The sequence below is a fragment of the Oratosquilla oratoria genome, chromosome 11 (genome assembly GCF_046742065.1).
Source record: "Oratosquilla oratoria isolate Oo_2021 chromosome 11, ASM4674206v1, whole genome shotgun sequence".
Classification (NCBI taxonomy): domain Eukaryota; kingdom Metazoa; phylum Arthropoda; class Malacostraca; order Stomatopoda; family Squillidae; genus Oratosquilla; species Oratosquilla oratoria.
The window spans coordinates 43,670,684-43,694,210 of NC_134787.1; the positions used below are offsets into that span (position 1 = coordinate 43,670,684).

Here is a 23,527-nt window from a genome sequence, read left to right on the forward strand (position 1 = left end):
CTTTACTTCCCCTCTCTTTTCTTTGTACCTATCATATGATTCTCTCCCATCCTATTTTGTAACCAATCTGTGAATGCTCGTTTCTTCTCTTCTACAACCTTCTTTGCTTCATCATCCCACCATTCACTACCCTTCCTTCTATTTCCTCCCATCCTCCTTGTTCCACACACCATTTTTGCACACCTTGTGACTCCCTCCTTGAACCATCCCCATTCCTCCTCCACTCCTAGTTCTACTCTATCCTTCACTCCCTCCCACTCTTCTCTCAGCTTCTTCTTGTACTCCTCCTTTTGTTTCTCATTTAAGCAGTTTACTCTATGCACCTCCCTACCTTCTGTCCTTTTCCTCTTTCTCTATCCTCCACTCTAAACTTTTCACCAAAAAAATTATCTGATATTCCCTCATTCTCTCCCCTTAGAGGCTTAGAACATGTACATCCAAAACTCTTCCTACTCTTCTACTGGTTACCACTATATAGTCCATTAAAGCCCAACCTACCACACTTCCATCCACCCTCTCCCATATGCACTTATGCTTGACTTTCTTCCTAAACACTGTATTTGCTATCTTCAGCTCTCTTTCTAGACACATCTCCACCATCATCTCTCCACTACAATTTTTTCCTGGAACTCCACACTTCCCGACCACCCCATCTATTGGTTTATCTCCTACCCTAGTATTAAGATCTCCCAATGCCACTACACTGACATTTCTCCCTAAACTCTATGCATTCATCTAAATGTATCCAAAAGTCTGGAGGAAGTGGATAACTTTAGATACTTGCGTGTGAATGTGGCAGAAGAGTGGAGGTGGAGGCAGAATATAGATTGAGAGAAGCAAGTAAATGCCTTGGGGGATTAAAAAGTGTAACGAGAAATAGACATTTGGGAATGAATGCTAAGAGGAGATTGTATGAAGAAATGATTGTGCTGACAGCACTGTTTGGGGCAGAAACATGGAACATAAGAGAAGAAAAGTTTAAATGTATTCACCATGGTCTTTGGATCACGTGTTGGACTCGCAATTGACAGCTATTTCCTTCCCGGAAGAGAGCTCAGAGCTCACATAACTGAGAAGTGTGGTAGGGGTTACTGGGCTGGATATACTGAGAAATGAGGAGAGGAGGAGAGCAGGGGTGGAAAGGGAGTTGGGAGATAGGGTTGACGAAAGAGTATTGGGATGGTTTGGACACATGAAAAGAATAAGTATAGAAAGATTACTAAAAGAGATGTGGAGGGCAGAGGTGGAAGGAGTGAATATGAGGAGGTGACTAAGGATGAGATGGATGGATGGGGTAAAAGGGGCATTGGGAAAGAGGGGAATGTCTGTTGAGGAAGGAAGGGAGAAGACAGAAGATAAGGGTGAGTGGAGAATGGTTGTGTATGGGAGTGGGTGGGGGGTGAGGGAGTATGTGTGAATGATATTTTGGCACAGCCTGAGGGGTTTCTCCCTGTCTTCTTTTTCTGCATGAGGGGACGGAGAGGTGGGGTCGCCAATTAAATGAAGCAGCCTTGCTGTGGATGTGCTGTGTCTTGCTACACTGCTTCTGACCCAGGGCAGTGGGTGAGGTGCAGGGATGACCAGTCATTCAGGAGGAGCCAGGATAAGAGGAAGGAAGGGGGGTGAATGGGAGTTGAATATGTTGGGTGGGAGTGGATTTTATGCATTTGTTTTTGGCTACCTCCCTCATAAGGGAGAAAAAGCCATTGGTATATGTATATATGTATGTATGTATGCATGGAAAACTATGTGCGTGTATACATTGTATATGTCGTGTGTGTATTTACCTAGGTGTATTTACCTAATTGTATTATATGGGAAGGGGAGCTATGCTTCTGGTGACCCATCTTTATATCTCACATCATCTAGTTTATTCTTAAATTCATGTATGGTGTTTGCATACATTATTGTGTGTGATTCACCATGGTTCACCATGGTCTTGGATCACATGTTGGACCCGTGTGTGTGTGCATGTGTATGTGCATGTGCACATGCATGCATGTATCTGTGTCTAATCAAGTCAAACCATATCTTGTCTCTTTGCTTGAGAAAATACAGAATGATGTATTCCCAGTCCCCTTGCTCCACCCCATGTACCACATTGTGGTGGTATTCTTATCTCTCCACTACAGAAGCAAGATCTAGAGCCCTTGGACTAGAAGACAATTACAGACACACATGTAATAAAAATTAAAAAAATTTACAAGTGGAAATTTTTCTTTGAATGTAAACATACATACTTACATACATATACCAAAGACTTTTTTACCCCTTACAAGGGAGGTAGCCAAAACACAAAGGCATAAAATCCACTCCCACCCATTCCATCCCCACATACTCCACTCCCATCCACCCCCTTCCCTCCCTCTTATCTTGGCTCCTCCTGGATGACGGGTCATCCCTGCATCTCGCCCACTGCCCAGGGTCAGAAGCAGTGTCGCAAGACAGCATATCCACAGCAAGGCCGCTTCATTAAATCGGCGACCCAGCCCTTTCTGTTCCCTCATGCAGAAATGGAGAAGACGGAGAGAAATCCCTTCAGGCTGCATCAATTTTTTTTCACACAAACAAATTCTATATTACTAGTATATAGGGATGCCACAAAAGTATTAACTGCATATAACAATGTAGTCAATATTCCATTGCTGGAACAAATACATTCTGGGAATGAATAGATATCCTCTATTTTAATTGCACTTCAAGAGACCTCATTAACACTCATGGTGCCTTCTTCTTGCTTTATAACCGATTTGAACACCACCATTCCTTTGTACTTTATTTTAAACTTGGGTATACTTCAAAACACATACTGGTAGGCCATTCCCTTTACCTATTACGCTTTAAGGGAAACTAAACTTTTTAACATTTTCATCTAGTCTTTTTTTAATGTATCTGGTCTTGTCTTTATAGCCCTATTTATTAAACATTCATTTCCTTTTCCCTCTTCCCGTTCAGGGCTACCAACCCCAGAATCATCAATCTTTCTTACATTACAACCTATGCTTATAAGGCCAAGAAGCCTAAATATATAGACTAACATATTATTACGCATGTGGCCATAAGGTCCATGTTTTTAATTTACAATTAAGATATTTTTGAACAACTTCCTTACTGATTTTTAACAACTCCTCAACAAATACATATTCCTGTTTATTTTCTTTATTTTTCACCATTTCAGTCACACCAGGTGTGGTGATATTATTTCTGTAATGATAGCACCACCCCAAATGTGTAACCCTACCAAGGCAAGTAAAGCCAGCTATGTTGAAAGTAAACAAATACATCACATGACCCTGATGATAAGTAAATGAAAGGATAAGAGTCAGGTCATTAATGACCTCAGTTATTGGTCAGGTGACTTTAGGAACATTATCATTGACCAATCAGTGGGCCCAAAGTACAGCCCCAGAGGAGGTCCCTATATTATACCTAATATACCCTAACAGCTGGGAGAATGAACGAGAGCAGAACCTCAGCCTCAACCCTCCAGGTCGGTAAACTCTAGTTTATCAATTCTCCTAACAACTTTCTTCATTCACTATGAGCACAGGTAATTAGAATATTCAGAATTGTATACTTGGTTTATCCACTCACTAAGCTTACTCTTGACCATGCCACTCCCTGGCTCACTACCCCAATGAGGAGGGAGCATGGCATAGGCACTGAACTCTATCTCCCACTTTCAGCTAAGTTGCTCTTATTTAGTAACTAAGATGGTGGGGTAGGGTGTAAAATATGAATAAGGATGGCATGACATGTGTGAAGTATGTTGATTTGGAATGGGAGTGGAATATCATTGTGGTTGTTAGAAGTATATGCTGATGAAGATGGCTGTAAGAAGTATATGTTGATGATGAGTTACAGAAAAAAGTGAAGAGAATGTATGAGTAATAGGGACGGAGCAGGAACAAGTGAAAATGGGGAACAATTACAGGAAATCAATGTTCCCCAAATGACGCTTTGAATGAATGTTTAAAATTTTAAAGATAAGAAAACAAGGTAAACAAGAGATACTAGAAAAAGGCTAGATAGAAAAAATACAGAAAATACAATAATGATTACCTATGTGTGGATTTGGCACAGGAGATTCAGAAACCTATATCTTACACTAACCTGAACTATCTTAGGCTGAACAGTAAAAAGAGCAGCAAAGGTTAGAAATTGTTTAATCAATTCAAGTGGTCAATCAATCAAGTGTTGCCTCAAGTTTCACCAAGTAGAAAACCCACAGCCCCACAATGGCTGACAATGGTCTCCAGAACCTTCCATAGATCTCGCAAGAAACTTACAACTGTTTTCCGTGTTGCATTTACCTAATTGTACATGCATACATATACCAAGGCTTTTTCCCCCTTACAAGGGAGGTAGCCAAAAAGGAAAAGGCATAAAATCATTCCCACCCATTCCATCCCTGAATACACTCCACATCCCTCCACCCTCCCTCTCACTTAGCACCTCCTGGATGACAGGTCATCCATGCACCTTGTCCTTACCTAATTGTAGTATACAGAAAAGAAACAGCACTCATTGCATCCCGCCTCTTATTCTATAATTTTCTACCATACCTAGACTCAAATTCATGTACAGTTCAAACTTAATCTATATCCTCGAACTCAAATTCATGTACAGTTCAAACTTAATCTATATCCTCGATTTCCAATTATCATATTTTAAATCTAAATATGATCATTGGAAATCAAGAATAGGGATTAAGTTGGAACTGGACATGAATTTGAGTCTAGGTATGTTAGAAAATTGGAGAATAGAAGACAAGACCCAACAATCGTTGCTACTTTCCTGTATACTACAATTAGGTAAATTTGGTAAATACAGGTAAATACAACATGGAAAATAGTCATAAGTTTCTTCATCAAGAGATCTATGGGAGATCCTGAAGATTGTTGCTGGCCATTGTGGGGCTCCGGGTTTTCTACTAGTTGAAACTTGAGGCAACAATTATAGCATGGGACTGTTTATGTCACTGGCTTAAAGTTGTAGGGAAAGGAGAACAATTGCCAATTGCCAGCTCTCCATGTGTAAAAAAAGTACAAGAAATATAGTTGAAATTGATACAGCGAGATCTTGGGACAATTCCAGAGGCAACTCTTGATGAAAGTTTGGAGGTTAACGGCTTTTGAAAATGGGCAGTTTTGCTGTCTATCTTGAAGAACCATCATATGGAGAGTTTCAAGGATTAAACACAAGGGAATTACATGATCAAGAACCTGGAGAAAAAAAAATACTAGGGTATCAGCTGCCCATTTTATGTGGTCATCACTTTATGGACTTTAGAAGCACTCCTTCACACCAGAGCCACAGAGTATTCATGTCAAAAGACAAATCTTCACAATAAGTAGTTTTTATAATCATTACTACCCCTCTTCATTACTATTTTTACTTCTGTTACCACCCATTCTCCTCAGCCTACATACTATTTTTGCATACTGGAATACTTTCTACTTGAAACAAGCCCATTACATTTTCTACTCCTGCTTCCCCCCTCCCTTTCAAGAAATTTCATCTCTCTCAGTTTTGCCTCGTATTTGTCCTCTTTCCCTTCTGAGGTACAATGAGAAATCATGCAAGCAGTCCTTTCAGTCCAAAATTCACTCAATTCCAAAGCAGCTCTCTGCTTCCCTCCCTATAACAATGTTTTTTTCGTATTCATAACAAAAGTACCAAATCTAGGACATCAGTACTAAAAATAACCCTGGGTATAAAATACAAATGAATCAATGAAAAAAAAATATATATATATATATATAATATATATATATATATATATATATATATATATATATTTAAAAAAATACTGTCCCTTATTAGAGTTGCTTCCTTTGAAATGAGGCAGGAAAACTAGTCAGACTTTTTTTTTTTTTTTTCTTAAAAAAAAAAATATATATATATATACACACACACATATATATATATATATATATATATTATATAAAGATATATATATATATATATATATATATATATATATATATATATATATTTAAAAAAAATACTGTCCCTTATTAGAGTTGCTTCCTTTGAAATGAGGCAGGAAAACTAGTCAGACTTTTTTTTTTTTTTTTTTTTTTGCAAATGGATGGACAGTGATGACAACCCTACTGGCAACCCTTGATGGGAAACCCATCATCAAATATAGAGTGAAAAAAATGTGAAAGGTTTCATAAAATTGTGAAATCCATTGGTTTACATTATCAGCTGTACCTGGAAAATGTTGGTCATCAGTTTGAACAGTGGCAAACACATGGGGGAATTTGACTAGACTAGGGGGAAAAGACTAAACTTTTCTTTAATTTCAAACTGATGACCATCATTTTCCAGACACAATTGATAATACAGCCCAATGGATTTGAAAAGGTTATGAATCATTTCAAAGAATGAGTACATTCTTTTTTGGACACCCTGTACAAATATGCAGTACAGGATTATAGACAGCACAGTGATATATATGTTTTTAGATATCTAAATTATAGATATTTGGGAATGGATATAGGAAGTCCTCGTCATACGGTACATATGTGTTCCTGAAAACCTTACCGCAAATTGAAATTACCGTATACCAAACCCATTATAACATGTAATAATAGGATATGGCAGACATACCTTCTCCCTGCTCTTTCCTCTTCAAAATATCTATCAGATACCGTATCTGTGAATTTTTCTTACCGTAAATAGAATCGAAGGTAGTAATTACCAAATACCGTAACTGTGAATCTACCAGATAAAGAATTACCGTATAAGGAGGACTCACTGCATATGTCAAAGTGGAAGGATAGAGGAAGACTCTATACAGTGACAGCGAGGAAGACAAGCGATCCCCTGGGAGTGGCACAGAGAAATAAAAGTAAGTCAGAAGTAATGAAAGGACTGCTTGAAACAAGTTGTGTCAAGTTATGTACGTGGGTGAGGCCTAGATGACGAATGTACTTGAGAAAAATGGTGTAGAGGCAGTTGAAATGAAGTGTTTCAGTGTTACACATGGGGTTACAGAATACATACATATACCAAGGGCTTTTTTCCCCCCCTTACAAGGAAGGTAGCCAGAGTCAAAAGGCATAATTCCACTCCCACCCGTTCCACCCCTCCCTCCCCCTCGCATATTGCTCCTCCTGGATGACACATCATCCCTGCATCTCACCCATCGCCCTGGGTCAGAAGCAATGCAACAAGACACAGCACATCCACAGCAAGGCCACTTCATTTAATGAGTGATCCCCCTCTCTGTCCCCTCATGCAGTAACATTGAAGACAGGGAGAAATCCCTTCTGCCTGCATCAAAATATCATTAACATATAATTTAACCCATAACCTAACACATAACCTAACCTAACCACCACCCACTCCCTTCCATGCATCATAGTATCCACGCAGCCATTCTCCACTCACCCATATCTTCTACATTCTCCCTTCCTTCCTCAACAGACATCCCCTTCTTGTTCAGCCCATGAGTCCAAACCATCCCCATACTCTTTCATCAACCCTATCCCCCATCTCCTTTTCCACCCCACTATCCTCCTCACCACTTTATTTCTCACTCTATCCATCCTTGCAACCCCTACCATACTTCTCAAACATATTTAAACTCTTCCTTTCTTATGTTCCATATATCCACCCCATACAGTGTTGTCGGCACTGTCACAGGTTACAAAATATGAAAAAAATAATAATAAATATATAGGATTTGAGAAAATTAGGGTACACACAGGATTGTCAAAGTGAAACAGGCCAACCTGAGGTGCTTTGTTAATATTATGAGATAGATGAAAGTAGATACCCTAGGACAATTTATGAACAGTTAATGCTAATGAAACCTATGGAATTGCGGCCAAAATGCTGAACAAACAAAACTGTATGTGGGTGACACTGAGCTTAAGAACAATGTATAAACTAAGGCAACAACCTTTTCCATGAGAGGAATGAACTAATGATGACCTGACCTTGCTGCTGGGAACGTAATGTGGCACAGTCTTTGCACAGTTTAAGTGAGAATAAATTAAAGGACCAAATGTAATGGGGGTGAAATTGGACAAGGATAATCTTCACTCATGTCTAGCAAGATGCACTCATGGGAAGGGATGATATGGTTCACCACTTCGGTATGATGACGCCTACATAGGCATCATGAGGCACGAGTGGGTAAGGATACCAGCATCTGCTTCTTGATTATACATTTTTTTTGTAGCTGTACATGAGTTACCCCTGGATTCTGTGAACTGCTTTGATCACATTTTCTGTGTTTATCATTAGTCAGAGTTAAAGAGAATGAGTAATAAAGTAGTGACTTTATATTTTATACTGCAAATAGTGTGATTCACTTTTCATATGGGAGCCAATGCTGCATGCAAGAATTTGACTCGTACTGAAGTGGTTAAGTATCACTTTTCTTAGCTGTACCATTAACAGAATCCTCAACTTCTACATCTTTATGCCAAATCTGCAAAAATTTGTTCATATTCTTCTTTGGAGGAGGAAAAGGTTGAAATTCGATTGCTTGAGCCCCTGGTTCTGAAGAATGGGTTAGAAGACTTCGGGCACTTACACCATGTTTATTTAAATTTGATATCAACTTTAACAATCCCACATCTGACAAGGCACAATCAATGAGAATTATCTGTTCATAAGTTGTAGCTATCTGGAATATAGAATATGTAGGTGCATTAAGATTCTTATCACTAAGATTCTCAAGAGCTAAAACAATAGTCTTGTTATGGCAGGGAAGTTTCGATAACTTTTGTTTGGCACACCATTTTTCAACATTGACAGCCAATAATAATTTTTTTACTTTTATCCAGGGGAATTTGCTAAGTGCTTCTAAAATTTTTACATTTATTACACGCAATGATAAGAAATTTATTTCTCTAAAGTTCTGTAGTAACTTAATACCATCAGGTGTAAGATTGCCCTCAAATTTCTCCAACTTTGTACCCTTAGTAGACATACTGAGAATCTCAAGGTACTCATCTGACCAATCATTTTCTATGGGACAATGAAAATGACTGAACAAGCTAATGCTAACCTGAATATCATGTTTTGAAGCTTTCTGAAGTAATGTTTTCAATTTGGGTATAAGGTTGGGTTTCCCCATTACCAAGACATCAAGTGCATCAGGACAGACATTGCACATAAGATGACAAGCAGCAGTAATGTGGACATCAGTAACAGACCAACGTTCATGGAATATAGCCTCAGCAACTGCAGCCACAACAATGTCAGAATACTCACCTTCTCTCACAACATCAAACCATACATTTGTGTCATTCTCATCTATTCCACTCTCTAGCAAAAGGTCACACATTTCATCCATCCGCAATCTTGTCAATTTTCCGTTTATGGAGAGACAACTTGTCACAAAGACAAAAACACCACTGAAATTAGCTAGGTTCTGAAAACTACTTAGACTACCCTTCCTCTTTTGCACTCCTTTATTCTCTCCACTCTTTCTTCTTATTCTGGACATAACACTATCTGTTTTTACCACTTGAGTGAGCTCTTTACCCGTGCTCTCTACATCCTCTGTTAAACTAGTACAAATTAAACTACATGGAAATAATGCTTGAGAAATTGAGTAATGAGGACTTTCAGTAAGAACGTGTTCAATATGACATGCTGCCAGGTATCGTTGCTGACTACCATGCAAGAAACGCCGAGCAGTTTTCCCTTCTGTGTCTCTATAATGTTGCAAATATGCAGACAAACAAATACTGGAGCAGAGACCAAGGTTACTACACTTTTTGAGTAACTTTTCTTCATCTTCTGTAGAAACTGTATATCTTCCTTCTTGAACCATGTGGAAAGCAGTTTGACAAAGAAACTGAAACCATTGTTCTAAGTTTTCATACAGCTCCCTATCAGCCATAAATGGAAAGTTGTATCTATGTCGCCTCATCACATCATCCATGCAGTTCCTTGAGATGTTGCGATATAATGATCCTAAAGATATGTCCATCACAGTCTGAGGATTCCGAATGAAAAGAGATAGTTTCAAGGGATTTGTTAATTCATACTGTAAATGCTGCGGTAGAGAACGCAACCGAGTTAAAACATTGAGTGTTTCTTTCAGTGGTTGGGAAGAACATCTGGAAACCAATCCATTAATGAAAGCAGTTTGTCGACTTGGATCTAATCCCCTTATCATTATTTCCTGCATCATTTCTCCTTCTATAGTTCCTTCATAGGATCTAATGAAATCCCAAGCCACTTCAGTCCTTGAAGTTAAGATAATATTATGATTTGGAGCATTCATACTGATAAGGTCCCTGACAAGATTTGCACGTTCTCTCAATTCATCCAATCCATCAATTATCCACAGTACCTTCATATCATATAAAGCTTGCATTGCTTTATGGTAGTCATATCTACCTATAGTCTCTCTTAATGTTCGTCTTACATAGTCTTCATAAGTTGATGGCATAACTCCTCCACAGCGAACAAAAAATAGTAGACTATACTGCTGTAAGTCTAACACACCGTTTTTCTTCTTTAGCCACTCCACTACCAAAAATCTGAAAGTAAATAAGATTAGAAATTAGAGCCGAGACAAATTTCAATACAGAAATTACATCACATAATCAACCCTACTAGTCAATCAATTGTTACATCAACTTTCACAATTTAGTATCCCACACCCTCATATCAACTGCCAATAATAACTGGGCCTTCCCACAAATCTCTGATTGCACAGGAAAAAGTTTTGGACTGTATCTTGGTTAGGATCTTTTCTACATCTCCAGTTGAAAAAGTACATGGGTAGCTGATACTGGTTGTCAGTTCTCCTTGTATTTAATCTATCTATAGACTAGATAGAGAGGTGCCAAGTACACAATTTAAATGAGAAGGAAAAGAAGGAATATCAGGTGGTGAAGGACAGAAGTAGAGACAGGAGTAGAAGACAAATGTGTTTGTTTCAAGGAACAAGTGACAAGGTGTGCAAAGATGGTATTTGGAATGATGAGTATGGGAGGGAATGGAAGGAAGATTAGTGAGTGGTGTAATAATGAAGTAAAGATGGTAGTTGAGGAGAAGATGTGAGCATTTAGGGATTGGTTGGAAAGTAGGACTTGGGAAGCATGTGAGAGGTACAAGGAAAAGAGAAACAAAATGTAAGATAAAGGAGGCAAAGAGGATAGCAAATGCATGATAGAGTGGGAGTATGACACATTTTGAAAAGAATAAAAAGATTTGGATGGAGGTTAAGGGAGTGAAAGGGAGATGATTCAGGCACAGAGAAAAATGTAAAAGGTGCAGATGAACATATGTTGATGGAAGTGAAGTTAGTAAGGGGAAGTTGGGTAAAGTATTCTAAAGTTGTTGAATGTGGAGAAAGATAAGGGGGGGGATTGATTGTGGCAGTGGGAGGTGCTACGAAAATGACTGATGGGAGAGGAAAATGAAAGTTATAAGAAAAGATGAGGTACCGTATATACTCGTCTATAGGTCGAAATCTTAAGGAATTTTTTTTTGGCCAAAACCTAGGGGTCGACCTATACCCAAGTAATAATCTTGTTAGGTTGAAATCCAGACATGACAAGAAAGGCTAGGAAGAACTCTTACCTTTTCTTTAGGTTCAGAAATCAAAATATTTACCTACTAGTTACTACCAGTAAACAATGGGGACATAAAATACACGGTACACACCAAAACATGTAAAATTCCTACTAGATACGGTAACCCCATACTGTGAGCTTTGAAAACGAAGTGAGTTGGTATGGCACCTGAGTGGTATGGGTGTCATGCAGTGTCTAAAAAAGGAAGGTATAGTTATAGTGGGCTAGACAGAGAGGTTGTTTAATCTCTTCAAAACAATAATCCCTAAATAGGCATTGTGGGGCATGAGTGTGTATATAAGGATGCCAGTGTTGGCATCTTGATTATATCTTTTCCTAGTTGACAACTGGAGGAGTGCCTGTATAGTTCCACTTTACAAAGGAAAAGGGGACAAATGTGATTGTAGTAGTTTTAGAGGGATCAGTTTGTTAAGTGTAGTTGGAGAGGCCTATGGAAGGTTCTTAATTGAGAGAAATAGGAGAGGAACAAAGGGAATAACTGGGAGAGACCAGTGTGGGTTCAAGAAAGGTAGAGGATGCATGGATCAGATTTTTGTGGTAAGGTAGATCTGTGAGATGGTTTCGACAAAAGGTAAGGATACTTTCTGAGCCTTTGTGGATTTGGAGGAGGATTATGACAGGGTAAACAAGAAGGCACTGTGGAAGGTATTGCAGATATATGGAATTGGAGGGAAAGCTGTTAAGGACAGTCAAAAGTTTGTATGAGAGTAGTAGACCTTGTGTTAGGATTGGAAAAGGAAAAACAGAGTGGTTTGAGGTAAAGGTGCGGCTGCATTAGGGCTGTGTCATGTTGCCATGGCTGTTCAATGTGTACATGGATGGGGTGGTACAGGAGGTATATGCATGGGTGATGGGCTGGGGAATGGAGATGGTAAGAGACAGTGAAGTGAGAGCCGAGCCAATTGTTGGATGTTAATGACACTACACTTGTGGCAGGATCTGAGGAGGGATTAAGGCAGTTAGTGATAAAGTTTAGGAAGGTATGGGAGAGGAGAAAGTTGAAGGTAAATGTTGGTGAAAGTAAGGTGATGAGATGTACAAGGGGAGAGGGTCATAGCAAGCTGGAAGCAAGTCTTTACCCCTTCCATATGATAATGCTTCCATAGGTGTCATGAGGCGCAAATGGGTATTTGAGCATCCCCACACTGGCATCTTGCAAACATATACCAAAGGCTTTCCCCCTTACAAGGGAAGTAGCCAAAAAACAAAGGCATAAAATCCACTCCCACCCATTCCATCCCTACATACTCCACTCACATCCACCCCCTTCCCTCCCTCTTATCTTGGCTCCTCCTGGATGACAAGTCATCCCTGCATCTCGCCCACTGCCCTGGGTCAGAAGCAGTGTCGCAAGACACATCACCTCCACAGCAAGGCCACTTCATTAAATCGGCAACCCCCCCTCTCCATCCCCTCATGCAGAAATGGAGAAGACAGGGAGAAATCCCTTCGTGCAGTATAATAAAGTATCAATTTCTCTATGAATAGAAATTTTCTCTACCACAGACAAAATGATGTGTGGTTCTGGTCCATAGGGGCACCCCATATAGACTAAAGTATCAGCTACATGCTACTTAGCAGCTTTTAACCCTACAATAACATGCAGCCAATACCCCCATTTTCTATGAACTGGTTTGATCACATTTTCTATGGTTATTAATACTCAGAGTGAAAGACAACAAGTAATACAACTGTACATACATATACCAAGGCTTTTTCCCCCTTACAAGGGAGGTAGCCAAAAAGAAAAAAGCATAAAATCATTCCCACCCATTCCATCGCTAAATACACTCTACTCCTCTCCACCCTCCCTCTTATCTTATCACAACTGTAACTTTATATTTTATAACATGAGTATTGTGGTGCATTATCGAATCATCGTACATCAGGCAGTTAATGCCGTCCACAAGAATATGACTCATACTGAAGAGATTAAAGGAAAGAGGCTGGAGGACATGGATAGTTTTAAGTATTTGGGGTCACATGTGGCAGGAAATGGAGGAGTGGGGATGAAGGTACATCATAGGAGAGAAACAAGTAAATGTCTTGGAAGATTGAAGAGTCATGAGAAATAGCCATCTGGAAATATATGCAATGAGAAGATTATATGAAAGAACAATTGTGCCTACGACACTGTACGAGACAGGGATTTGGAATTTAAGAGAGGCAGAAAAGAGAAGTTTAAATAAGTTTGAGATGAAGTGTCTGAGAAATATGGTAGGGGTTACAAGGTTGGATAGAGTGAGAAATGAGGAGGTGACGAGGAAAGCAAGGGTGGACAGGGGGCTGGCAGATAGGGCTGATGAAAAATTATTGGGATGGTTTGGGGCGCACGGAAAGAAAAAGTGAAGAAAGATCATTCCAAGAGGTGTGGAAAGCAAACATGGATGGAATGAACTTGAGGGGACAAACAAGGATGAGATGGATGGGTGGGGTGAAACAGGCTTTGAGCAAGAGGGGAATGTCTGCTGAGTAGGTAAGGGAGAAAGTAGGGGATAAGGGTGAGTGGAGAATGGCTGTGTATGGATATTTTTATGCAGCCCAAAGGGATTTCACTCTGTCTTCTCTATTTTTCTGCACGAGGGGATAAGGAGGGATGGTCACTACGTATATGTAGTGGCCCTCCTGTGGATGTACGTCTTGCTTGATTGCTTCTGGCCTGTACAGCGGGCAGGAGACAGAGATGACCCTTCATCCATGAGGAGCTGAGATGAGAGGGAAAGAAGAGGATGGAAGTGGAATGGGTGGGAGTGGGTGCATGCTTTGAAAGACTACCTCCCTTATAAGGGAGAAGAAGCCTTTAGTATACAAATAGATATAATAATTATATAACAAAAGGCTTCTTCCCTATTCCAAGGGAGGCAGCCAGCCAAGGCATGCCCTGCCCGTCCCACATCTGTCACCCAATTGTGGTAAAAACAGTACCAACACAAAGTCCTGGCCACAGATTCAAACTGCCCTAGATGCAACCACCACATAGAGAACATAGAACACTTCATACTCAATGCCCCAAACTAATCATCCCTAAACAACAACACAATATATCTTCCTAGAGTGACTTATGTTCTTACCCAGAGATTGTTATCAGCTACCTGAAGGATGCTGATCTTCTGCAAGAGAGATTGGGGGCAACAGACTGACCAACTGACCTAACTGTTTTCCTTTTATCTTAACTGCTTGCAGATGAAGGGTTATTCCTATCTCTCACATATTTCACAGATCAGAAGCAACACAGCAGGATGCAGCACATATACAGCAGAACCCTACCACTTCAGTTACATGGTGACCCTCTACCCTCAGGCAAAAATAAAGACAATGAGAAATTTCTTTGGACCACATTACTATATGGTCCATCCACAACTCTTCACTTGCACCTCTCTTGCCTTCTCCCTACCCTGCTCAACAGACATTTCCCATCACAACCCCCTTCACCCCATCCATCTCATTCTAGGTCTTCGCCTCACATTCTGCCTTCCATAATCTTTTTGCTAGTCTTTCCTCACCCACTCTTCCCATGTACCCAAACCATCACAGTATTCTTTCATCAGCCCTCTCTGCCAGCTCCCTTTCTACCTCCACTCTCCTCCTCACCTCCTTAGTTCTCAGTTTATCTGTCCTCATAACCCCTACTATACTTCTCAAACACATTTCAATTTCTCCATTCTGCTTCCCTTAAATTCCAAATCTTTGCCCCATTCAGTTTTGTAAGTACAATCAACTCTCCCTAATTTTTTCTTCAAATCCATCCCCATAAACCTATTTTTCATTACCCTTTTCGTTCCCCAAAAACATTTACTTGCTTCCCTCACCCAACAGTTTACCTCTACTCCCAGTTAAAGCTGATAAAGAGAGATTTTGGGACTAGTCCAAAGACCATGCATCAGCCCTTCGGGGCACAGCACCTCTGAATGAAAGTATGAAGGTTGACCTCTTCACTCTGGGGCACATCGCACGTCTGGCAGCATTAACTGCCCAACGTGCGATGTTGCGTCATAATAATCGCATTATAAAAAATAGTCAGTGCTCAATCGTTCGTTCTCTTTCACCCATGAATTTTGATAACCATAGAAGATATGATGAAGCCAGTTCAGAGAGAATGGAGGTTACGTAAGTACAACTACAATAAATATAATCAAGACGCCAACGTCAGCATCATCGCGTACCCACTTGCTACTCATGACGCCTACGTAGGCGTCACCGTATGGAAGTGGTTAATGGGGTTCGAAGATTGGTGGCAGGGGATGACCTCTAACATCCTTCTAACAGAACCATCATCAGTCTCTAATAAATTCATATGTTCTCTTAATACAGTAACAATCTTTTATAATATAAAAACACATTACTGTTCATCTACATTACAGTTATGAACTTATGAATATATGAACACATCTTCACCACAGGCAAACTTACTCAGAAATGATGGTCTTGCCCATGCCCAAATCGCCTGTCATAAGAACAACAGACTTGGTACTGTCTTTTTGAAGAACTGGAATGTTTGACAGGGTAACATTACACGAGTCTTTTGTGTTGAAGAATATGGGAGCCACAAAAAAGGACGGTTCAGCAATGCTACCAAAGCTCTTGATTAACTCCTTTCTTGCATCCTCAACAAAGTCTGACAAATCATCATCTTCATTCAAGGAAATACAGGCATAGTCCTCCAATTCAGATTTCATTTTCAGGATGGCCCTTGCAACGTCTTCATTACTCTGACCACTTCGTTTTCCAGCATCTTTCAACATAAGCTCAATCTGATGAGCTACTTTTTCTTTAAGCCGACAGAGATCCATCTTTGACAAGTACCTAAAAAAAAAAGTAATCAAAGAATTAATATTATCACATACAAATGAAAACACTTCCTTAAACCAACAATTGAAAAAATAAATAAATCCTTCAAAGATTAAAAACTAGTACGACTTGCTTCGTGTATGGCAATGATGTATATCACAGGTATCATGCATGTTGATATTTACATGACAAATTCTGTTTATTACATGACAAATTCTGTTTATTCTTAAAATGCACTATATAATTCTCCTGCTGTCAAGAAAAGGTACAACTATTTCTTCTTCAAGTTATAAACTGTTACCTCAATGCAAAGTGGTTAAACATAGAGGAACTTCTCGCATCTTTCACTCCCCATAATGTGTGACAATTTCATTCTCCCTTCTCTCACCATGTCAAAATTGGACTTTATTTCTTTACATACATACATACATACCAAGGCTCTTTCCCCCTTACAAGGGAGGTAGTCAAAAAGGGAAAGGCATAAAATCACTCCCACCCATTCCATCCCTGAATACACTCCACACCCCTCCACCCTCCCTCTCATCTGAGCACCTCCTGGATGACGGGTCATCCCTGCACCCTGCCACCGCCCTGGGTCAGAAGCAGTGTTTCTTTACTAGCACTAATACAAGTTCATCCCTAGTGCACCCCTCTATGGATGCCTAATCTAAACATAATTTTTTCCTTAAAATCATTGTCATCCAGTCACATTTTCTACTTGTTTATCATCCTAACAATGAGCTCTTGTGACATCATTTATCTCATTCACTCATCTTTCCCTTAGTCTACATCTAGCTCTTACTCATGGCACCACTGACTCATGAATTCTTCAAGAACATTTATTCTCATAAATTTTTGCAACATGACCCAACCACCTCAGGTCAGCCTGTTCAACTCAATCTCTGAGAGAGACCAATAACAAGTTTCTACAAGAGAAATACTTGACAGAATCATCTCCCTGCCACCTATCACCAAAACCTGTCAATACCTAATCTCCATCTGGAGGTGGCCATTCAGATTCCTGTTTGGGCCCAAAATATCTATCAACTTCAATTGTATTTCTCTACTTTTTCAAATAAGAACTGATAACTGGCAATTACACCCTTTCCAACTGAGAGTCAGACACAGAAAGTCCCACATTGTTGCAACAAAGACACTGCCTAAAGAAAATTATGAGAAGACCCAAGGACCACTACCAGACATATCATGGAGCCTCAACTTCTCAAATCAATGATACTAAAAGCAACAGTCATTACTCATACTAATTCAACCTCTTCCACTGAAAAAACACCCTAAAATAACTGATCTCATATCTACCATGCATGATTTTCACCCCACACAAAATACTTTTATATTAAAGGAAAATAAAGAAACAAACATAATTAGAATAGTTGGAGACAAGACTCAAGCAATAGAAAGAAAAACTCATCAAGAGCTACTCTAATTCCATAGCATGGTATCCAACAATTAGAAAATTAATTATAACTTACAAACAATACAAATTAACCCGCTAAGACCGACAGGCCTTAAATAGGGCTGCATCGCAAACGTCCGACAGGCCTTAAATGGGGCAGCTACTTTCAGCGCTAATAAAAACCGCGCTAAAATTGGTAGCACTGCTATATTTGGCCATGACGTAGTCCTATGGTAGTACTGTAGGCTAGCAGGAAGTAAACTGCTCTCGCCAGCCAGTGTGCCGCAAAATTTTGTGAGAGGCGTGCGCATCGTGTCACGGCGAGAATTTTTACGTATTTACGTATTTACGTATTTACTTATTTACAACTATGCATCTGGTGGTGACCATAAACGTGCCAAAAACGGCATCAACAACCCCTGTTGTTAGTGCACGAGGTCGGGCAAAGCGGGATTCTGTGAAGCCAATCGTGTCCACCCAGCACTGCGTGCCACCGCCAGAGAGGCGGAGAGTTGCCGCTACCACAATCTTCTCCAACTCTCGGTAATTATTCCGAGACAACTATGGTGAGTAGAGCAATAAAAACTTGTAGGATGATGCATTGTCATGTCTACTAACAGCAGATTTTTTTTCCAGAGTAATTCATAAGAGTTGATTTTTTGATGATAATTGCGGTACTGGGAGATTGCTAAATTTTCGGCCGTCGGTCTTAGCGGGTTAAAGCCTTAAGAATAATAATTACCTGAACTATAAGTTACAGATCTACAATAATAAATCATGCCAACAGGAGACCTTTAAGTCAGTACCATCCCATAGGAGGTGCTTATATCATAATTGAGGTACAAAGAGGGCTTGCAGGAAGGAGAGGAACAGAACCCTTCAATTAAATAAGCTCTAAACTAGATCAGTCAACTCTCCCAACATTATTTCCACTACACTCAATACTAGCATGTGCTCTCAAATAATAAGATACTTGAAATTGCACATTTCGTTTTTCCACCCACTTCAGCCCAGTTTTCTATGATTATCCACTTGACCTGCTACCTTAGTGTGGAGAAAGAACCTGACAGTGTGTAGCCATATTGTTGTTGTTGTTGTTGTTGTTACTGTTGCAATCAGTTGGCAGATATTGTATTATATAATTAGACTAATGTGTGCAGTTGAGGACTTTTGAATAGAATTGTGGTGGATGGGACCAGAATGCATGCGTGGCTTTTAACTTTGCTACCTCCCTTATGTTGCTCGCTGGCTGAACAAGTCAGGGCATCGTTATTTGCGGTGAAGGTCGAGGTGTGGGCGGTTCGAATCCTGCCATCAGCGAAGTTGAACCAAGGGCATGGTTCATTAAATTCCATGCTACAAAGCCCTCTGTGAGGGGCACCATCCTAGCCTTACGATGGGGGGGGGGGAGTATGTGACGTTAAACCATATCATCATCATCATCTCCCTTATAAGGGAGCCTTTGGTATAGACTTATTCTCACAAACATTTTCCTTAAATTTGTCCAAACAAAGGAAATCTATAAAGCTGGTCACACTGGCTTTAAATATATACAAATTCAGTACACATTAATGCAAACTTCCTTTTTGTTTTGTTTTGATACTCGTACCAACATTTCTCTTGCCAAGCTTCTTTATATATGCTGGAATCACCATTATTCTTCCTAAAATAAATCCTACATCTAGTTGTTCCTTTTCTATACACACAAAGTTTTTGCATCCAATCAAGGCAGATAATCTACTTCTGAAGCAAAGATACAGTCCCATTTCCACTGTCAATGAAGTGTGCACATATGGTGTCAGCCTCTCAATATCTGGAAGATTCACTAGCACTATCTAAGAGTAGCCAATCAAGCAATGGTGCACCATCAGCAACCAATGTTCACATATAAAACAGCCCTCTGGCCCCAAAACCTTTAATATCTTTCCTCCATTTCCCACATAACATGAGCAGACAATCTGCAACTGTTCTTTTCCTTTTACTAGTTGGTGACAAAGAAACCACTCGACACTCATACAACACAAACAATCCAACATTTCTTCAGAGAGATCAGTGAGGAATGTTGCTAATCATTGTGGGAGCAGTTTCCACTCAATGAAATGTTAGGCAACATTTATTAATTACACCACCCAAAAAGAAAAAGAAATAATAATACACAAAAAAGAAATTAAAAAAAGATACTGTATAGCAATTTCAAAACATAATTCTAAAAATAAGGACCTACCAATATTCCTGTGGCTGATGTGCCAGGCTGTTACGCTGCTCCTTTAGCAAATAAGCCATGTGTTCCACACTCTCTTGCTCGTCAACCATTTTAGGCTCCCTCCATATTTTACTACCAAATGGGGCTAAACCACAAGTATGTTCCATTAGTCCGAATATCTGTGAATGAGAAATTCAAATGCTGTAATAACAAATATCAATATAATCATTAGTATACTTACAATGACAACAGTATCAATGTCAATACCACTTAGGGTGTTGGGTGGGTGTATGTTTTGACTCAGTTACCCCTCTAATACGAGGAAAAAATCCTTGTAATATTAAACGTGTCATAAAAAATGTCTGAAGCAAGAGAGCAGTCATTAAGTAATCTATCTACACAGCCACTCCCACTTTATACAAAAGGTAGCCATCCAATACATCCACCCATCCCACAACCATCCATTATCCATTCGTTTCCTTTTTTTGGTCTTAGCTCCTCCTAGATGAAGAGTCATACCTATCTCCTGCCCACTGCTTGGATCAGATACAGTGCAGCAAGACACAGCACATCCACAACAGGGCCCCACTGCTTCATGAATATGACAACCCTCCCTCCTCATACCCTCACATGAAAACAGAGAAGACAAGACATCCCTACGGGCCACATCAATTTATGGTCCATTCACAACCATTCTCCTCTCACCACCATCTCTTGCTGTCTTCCTTCCCTGCTCAACAGACATTCCCCTTTTACTCAAGGGCTCCCTTCACAGCATCCATTCCTCTCATTATCGGTCTTTCCCTCAAGTTCACCCCTTCCACCTCTGAGAGCAGAGGATAGATGAAGAAAGAGAAGAAGGTAGGGAAGTGCTTTGAGTAAACTACTTAAATGAGGAAAAAAAAGGAGTACAAGAAGAAACTGAGAGAAGAGTGGGAGGGAGTGAAGGATAGAGTAGAACTAGGAGTGGATGAAGAATGGGAATGTTTCAAGGAGGGAGTCACAAGGTGTGCAAAGTTGGTGTGTGGAACAAGGAGGATGAGAGGAAATAGAAGGAAGGTTCATGAGTGGTGGGATGAATGAACCAAAAGTCATAGAAGATAAGAAATAAGCAAATCATGAAGAGAAAAAAAAGGTAAAAAGTGCCGATGAAGTGCTGGCAGTAAGAGTAAGATGGGCAGAGTATTTTAGGGAGTTGCTAAATGTGAAGGAGGATTGGGAGGGAAAGGTACTTGCAGTAGGAGGCACTAAGAGAATGACAGTGATGAATGAGGAAAATGGAGAAATAAGAAAAGATGAGGCAAAAGCACGTGAGGCATCTGGGTTAGATGGGTGTCATGCAGGATGTCTATAAAAAGGGAAGTGGAGTGATGGTGGACTGGCTGGTGAGGTTATTTAATGTTTGTCTAAAAGAGGGTAGAAAGCCAGAGGACTGGAGGAGTGCCTGTATAGTTCCACTTTATAAGGGAAAAAGGAGACAAATGTGAGTGTAGTAGTTTCACAGGTATCAGTTTGTTGAGTGTAGTTGGGAAAGTTTAAGGGAGGGTTTTGACTACAAGGATTACAAAAGGAACTGAGGGAGTAATTGGTGAGAAACAGTGAGGGTTTAGGAAAGGTAGGGGGTTGTGTGCATCAGATTTTGTGGTAAGGCAGATATATGAGAGTTTTAGGGAAAGGTAAGGATTTTTTTTTTGGGGGGGGCTTTATGGATTTGGAAAAGACTTATGACAGGGTAGGCAGGAAGGCACTGTGGGAGGTTTTGCAGATATATGGGTAGAAGGAAAGCTGTTAAGAGCAGTCAGTCAAGTGTTTTTACAAAAGTAGTAGAGCCTGTGTTAGAACTAGAAATGGAGAGAGCAATTGGTTTTGAGGTAAAGGTGGGACTTTGCCAGGAATGACTTTTGTCACCATGGCTGTTCAATGTATACATGGATGGGGTGGCACAAGAGGTAAATGCAAGGGTTATGGGTAGGGGATTGGAGATGGTTAAAGAAAATAGAGAAAAATGGGTGATAAGCCAGTTGTTGTTTGCTGATGACACTGCACTTGTACCAGGATCAGAGTAAGGATTAACAGCTTCAGTACAACTCAAATTCTTATGCTCTGCATCAGCTGCCATATGTATGCTGTATCACACTACTTGCATTATTAAATATAAAATCACTGCTGTGTTACTCATTCTCTTTTACTTTGAGTAATAATAAACACAGGAAACATGATCAAACCAGTTCACAGAATCTGGGGGTAACTCCAGTACAACTACAAAAAAAATATATGTATAATCAAGATGCCAATGACGGCATCCTTATGTACCCAATCGTGCCTTATGATACCTACATAGGCGTCATCATACCGAAGTGGTTAAGGAAGTTAGTGATGGAGTTTGGGAAGGTGTACAAAAGAAGAAAATTAAAGATAAATAAGGGTAAAAGTAAGGCGAAGAGATGTACAAGGGGAGAGGATGGCAGCAAATTGGAAGTGAGTAGTAAGGGAGAGAAGCTGGAAGAAGTGGATAGCTTTTATACTTGGGGGTGGATGTGGCATGAAAGGGAGGAGTGGAAGTGGAGGTAGAATGCAGATTGAGAGAAGCAAGTAAATACCTTGGGGGATTAAAAAGTATAATGAGAAATAGACATTTGGTAATGGATGCTTAGAGGAGATTGTATTTATTTACCTAGTTGTATTTACCTAGTACTATACAGGAGGGGAGCTATGCTCGTGGTGACCCGTCTTTGTATCTCTCCGCATTAAGGGGTGATTGTGCTGACAGCAATGTATGGGGCAGAAACATGGAACATAAAGAGAAGAGAGGAGTTTAAATGTGAGATGAAATGTTTGGGAAGTATGGTAGGGGTTATTAGGCTGGATAGAGTGAGAAACAAGAAGGTGAGGAGGAGAGTAGGGGTGGAAAAGGAGTTGGGAGATAAGGTTGATGAGAGAGTGTTGGGATGGTTTGGACACATGGAAAGAATGAGTGAGGAAAGATTAGTAAAAGAAGTGTGGAAGACAGAGGTGGATGAAGTGAACATGAAGGGATGACCAAGGATGAGATGGATGGATGGGGTAAAAGGGGCATTAGGAAAGAGGGGGATGTCTGTTGAGGAAGGGAGAAGGTAGATGATAGGGGTGAGTGGAGAATGCTTGTGTACTGGTAATGCTGTGATGCACGGAAGGGAGTGGGTGGGGAATGGGGGGATTGACACAGCCTGGAGGGATTTCTCCCTGTCTTCTCTTTTTCTGCATGAGGGGATGGAGGGGGGTTGCCAATTAAATTAAGCAGCCTTGCTGTGGATGTGCTGTGTCTTCCTGAATTGCTTCTGACCCAGGGTAATGGGCAAGATGCAGGGATGACCAGTCATGCAGAATAAGCCAAGAAAAGAGGGAGGAGGGAGGGGTGGTGAATGGAAGTGGAGTATGTGTGGGGTGGATTATGATTTTTGCTTTTTGACTTTAGCTACCTTTTGTGTAAGTAAAACGCCTTAGTATAGTTAGTATGTGTTTGTGGGCATAAGTCTTGCCATAAGTTTATTATAGTTCTAGTCC

The 23,527-nt window shown here is 40.1% G+C and overlaps 1 protein-coding gene across 3 annotated transcripts in view; it reads right to left on the minus strand.

The window, feature by feature from the left end:
- Window positions 1-6,020: 6,020 nt before the first annotated feature.
- The window catches only part of LOC143029766 (uncharacterized), a 55,948-nt gene continuing 38,441 nt past the window's right edge, over window positions 6,021-23,527 (minus strand). For 2 of the 3 annotated variants that reach the window (XM_076192681.1, XM_076192680.1), the window contains exons 3-5: window positions 20,006-20,163; window positions 15,990-16,382; window positions 6,021-10,517 (exon numbers count right to left, since the gene is read on the minus strand). In XM_076192681.1, coding sequence (XP_076048796.1) covers window positions 8,384-10,517; window positions 15,990-16,382; window positions 20,006-20,163 — 2,685 coding nt within the window. In that variant the 3' untranslated portion in view covers window positions 6,021-8,383. The remainder of the gene's footprint in view (window positions 10,518-15,989; window positions 16,383-20,005; window positions 20,164-23,527) is intronic. The other variant, XM_076192682.1, reaches the window with a different exon arrangement.